The 2,433-nt window shown below is 44.3% G+C and overlaps 1 protein-coding gene across 1 annotated transcript; it reads right to left on the bottom strand.

The window, feature by feature from the left end:
- Window positions 1-1,054: 1,054 nt before the first annotated feature.
- On the bottom strand, window positions 1,055-1,636 carry LOC120702032. The gene has a single exon (XM_039985808.1). The coding sequence runs from the start codon at window positions 1,634-1,636 to the stop codon at window positions 1,055-1,057; it is 582 nt and encodes a 193-aa protein (XP_039841742.1).
- Window positions 1,637-2,433: the final 797 nt, after the last annotated feature.

Raw genomic sequence — 2,433 nt, 5'->3', positions numbered from 1 at the left:
ACTAGGTGGATTAGGTTGAAAAGTAATGGTCTGTTCTGATGGCGCCTCAAGTGTAATAGTCTTCCAAAAACAAGAGATAACAGCTCGATAGCGATGTAGCCAATCCATGCCAAGAATAACATCAAAAACTGGTACGGGGATCACCATTAAATTAGCCACAAAGTCATCTCCACTTATAGAAATAGTGCAACCCGAGCACACCACTAAACTAGATATCAAGCCCCCAGGAGAACTAACATGAATTGACTCAGAAATCTGCTGGCTAGCAATATTGGCCCTTCTTGCAAAATTAAGTGAAATAAATGAAAAGGTAGCACCCGAGTCAAATAAGACGCATCATGTGAATCAACATTAAGAGTACATGAAACCACATCTGGGCAACCAAGAGTAGATGTTGTAGGCATAGTGTAGAGTCCAGTAGGTGCAGTCAAACTAGCACCTCCCGCCGCAAATTGAGGAAGCTGAGTGGTAGGAGCAGGCGGAGCAAGTAACTGTAAAGGAGCACGTGGTGTAGGAAGCTGAGGTGGAGGCCAATAGTAACCCGGTGGAGGATAGTAGTACTGAGGACATGAAGAATATGGAGCTGGGGGACCGGCCATCATCTGAACTATGCCACGAGGAGCACCAACTGTAGGAGCCGAACCCCTTGAACTGGCAACTGAAGTGGATCCAGTAGAAGAAGAACCTGAATGTTGCCACTTGATGATACAATTTGGGTTTCTCTTGCAAACCACGCTAATGTGCCCCTCGTTGCCACATGTGTTGCATGTACTCGAAAAACTACACTCTAAAGCACGATGCAACTTCCCACACTTGAAACAAATTAAACCTTGTCCTGGAACACGACGCATAAATGGGGAGTTCCCACCGTGTTGCCCTGAAAAAGACTGAGCCCCTGATTGCTTGGACTTGGAAGGCTGCTGAGCCAGTTGGTTTCCCTTAGATTTCTTGAAAGAGGTTGCTGTGAGCGCTCTCCTCCCTCCTGGTGAACCCTCTTATGTTCACCCCCTGTGTTACTCGAATTTCCATTACGCCTCTGCTAGAGCATTGTAAGCTAAAACTGAGTCTCCATACCCCTAGCCTCCTCAATTGCTGTGATATAAGTGGTAGGAGGATTTCTTCCCATCACCTCCCTGTACCGATCATTAAGTCCTATGAACAACTTCCGAGCCTTCTCACGCTCATCACTTGCCACACTAGTAACAAAGCGAACAATATTGTTGAAATCCCTCTCATACTCATCCACTGTCTTGTCCCCCTGCTGAATGTGGTTCAATGCATCATTAATCTTGTCCCTGAAGGAGTCCGAATAATACTTAGCTCTGAATTGCGCCAAGAAAACCTCCCAAGTGATAGCACCTCGAGCAATAGTCCATGCATCGCATACTCCTACCCACCAAATATCAGCCTGGCCTGTCAACTGGTGAGGAATAGACAGGACCATCTCCTCAGCAGTAATCCTACATGCAACCATAACCTTCTCCATCTTGCGCAGCCAATCAGCAGCATCAATAGGCGTTCCTGAGCCATCGAAGGTATCCAAGCGCATTGCCTGAACCGGGGCTTTTGCACCACCACCAACAGGAGCTCCAGCAGCAACTGAGTGTTCCTCCCACCCCACCTTCAACCTCTTCATTGCCCTGGTTCACTTGTTCATTGTAAACCTGCTGGTTAACATCGCCTCTACCATGACCACGGCCTCCACCACGACCTCTCCCATGCGCAGCGTTGCGTGCACTCCTTCGCGGCGGCATAGTTCTAATAATTTGGAAAGACAATAAGGTATGATTAACAACACGTTAACATAGCTGAAATAAGCACATAAAGGAAAATAGACAGCGGAAGACAAAATGTAGAAAATGCCCATGCAACCCATCCTATTGTGCATAAGTGTGTCAAATTTTAATTGTAGGCCTAAATCAAGTTTCACAAATATTTAGCCTTAAACAATCTAACAAGGGAATATAGCCTGCCTCTAAGTACCAATTGTAACGCCTCAAGTATCGACCTACCTTGAGGTTACTACTAAAGACATTAAATTACACTAAGTACAATAATTCTAGTAAATTTCGACAGAGTCTTCTCTGTAAATTTCTAACATTCGTGGGCACACAAGTCATATAATAGAAGATGATATAACTAAACATTATTAAGAACTCCACATCGACTAACACGATCGAATAAACTTAAGCAACGTCCAAATGACCACACGACAGTTCTCAATATCAAAAGAATTATTCAGCCTAGGGACTTGTTTAATGAATCGCAAAAAAAGTGTGCATGCTCATCATGAAGTGGCTACTCCCATCTCATGCAACTTGGTCAGCGAGTACCTAAAAGCCAAATAAACACAAGAGTGAGTAAAAATACTCAGCAAGCACAATTCGGAACTAGAAAAATGACTGCAAGTATAAAATAGAAAATCCATAACCA

The sequence above is a fragment of the Panicum virgatum genome, chromosome 4K, assembly GCF_016808335.1.
Source record: "Panicum virgatum strain AP13 chromosome 4K, P.virgatum_v5, whole genome shotgun sequence".
Classification (NCBI taxonomy): Eukaryota; Viridiplantae; Streptophyta; class Magnoliopsida; order Poales; family Poaceae; genus Panicum; species Panicum virgatum.
This window is presented reverse-complemented; position numbering and strand designations above follow the sequence as displayed.

What these genes read in the sequence shown, in the direction of transcription:
- LOC120702032 (XM_039985808.1), bottom strand. Translation starts at nt 1,636, where the DNA reads ATGAAGAGGTTGAAGGTGGGGTGGGAGGAACACTCAGTTGCTGCTGGA.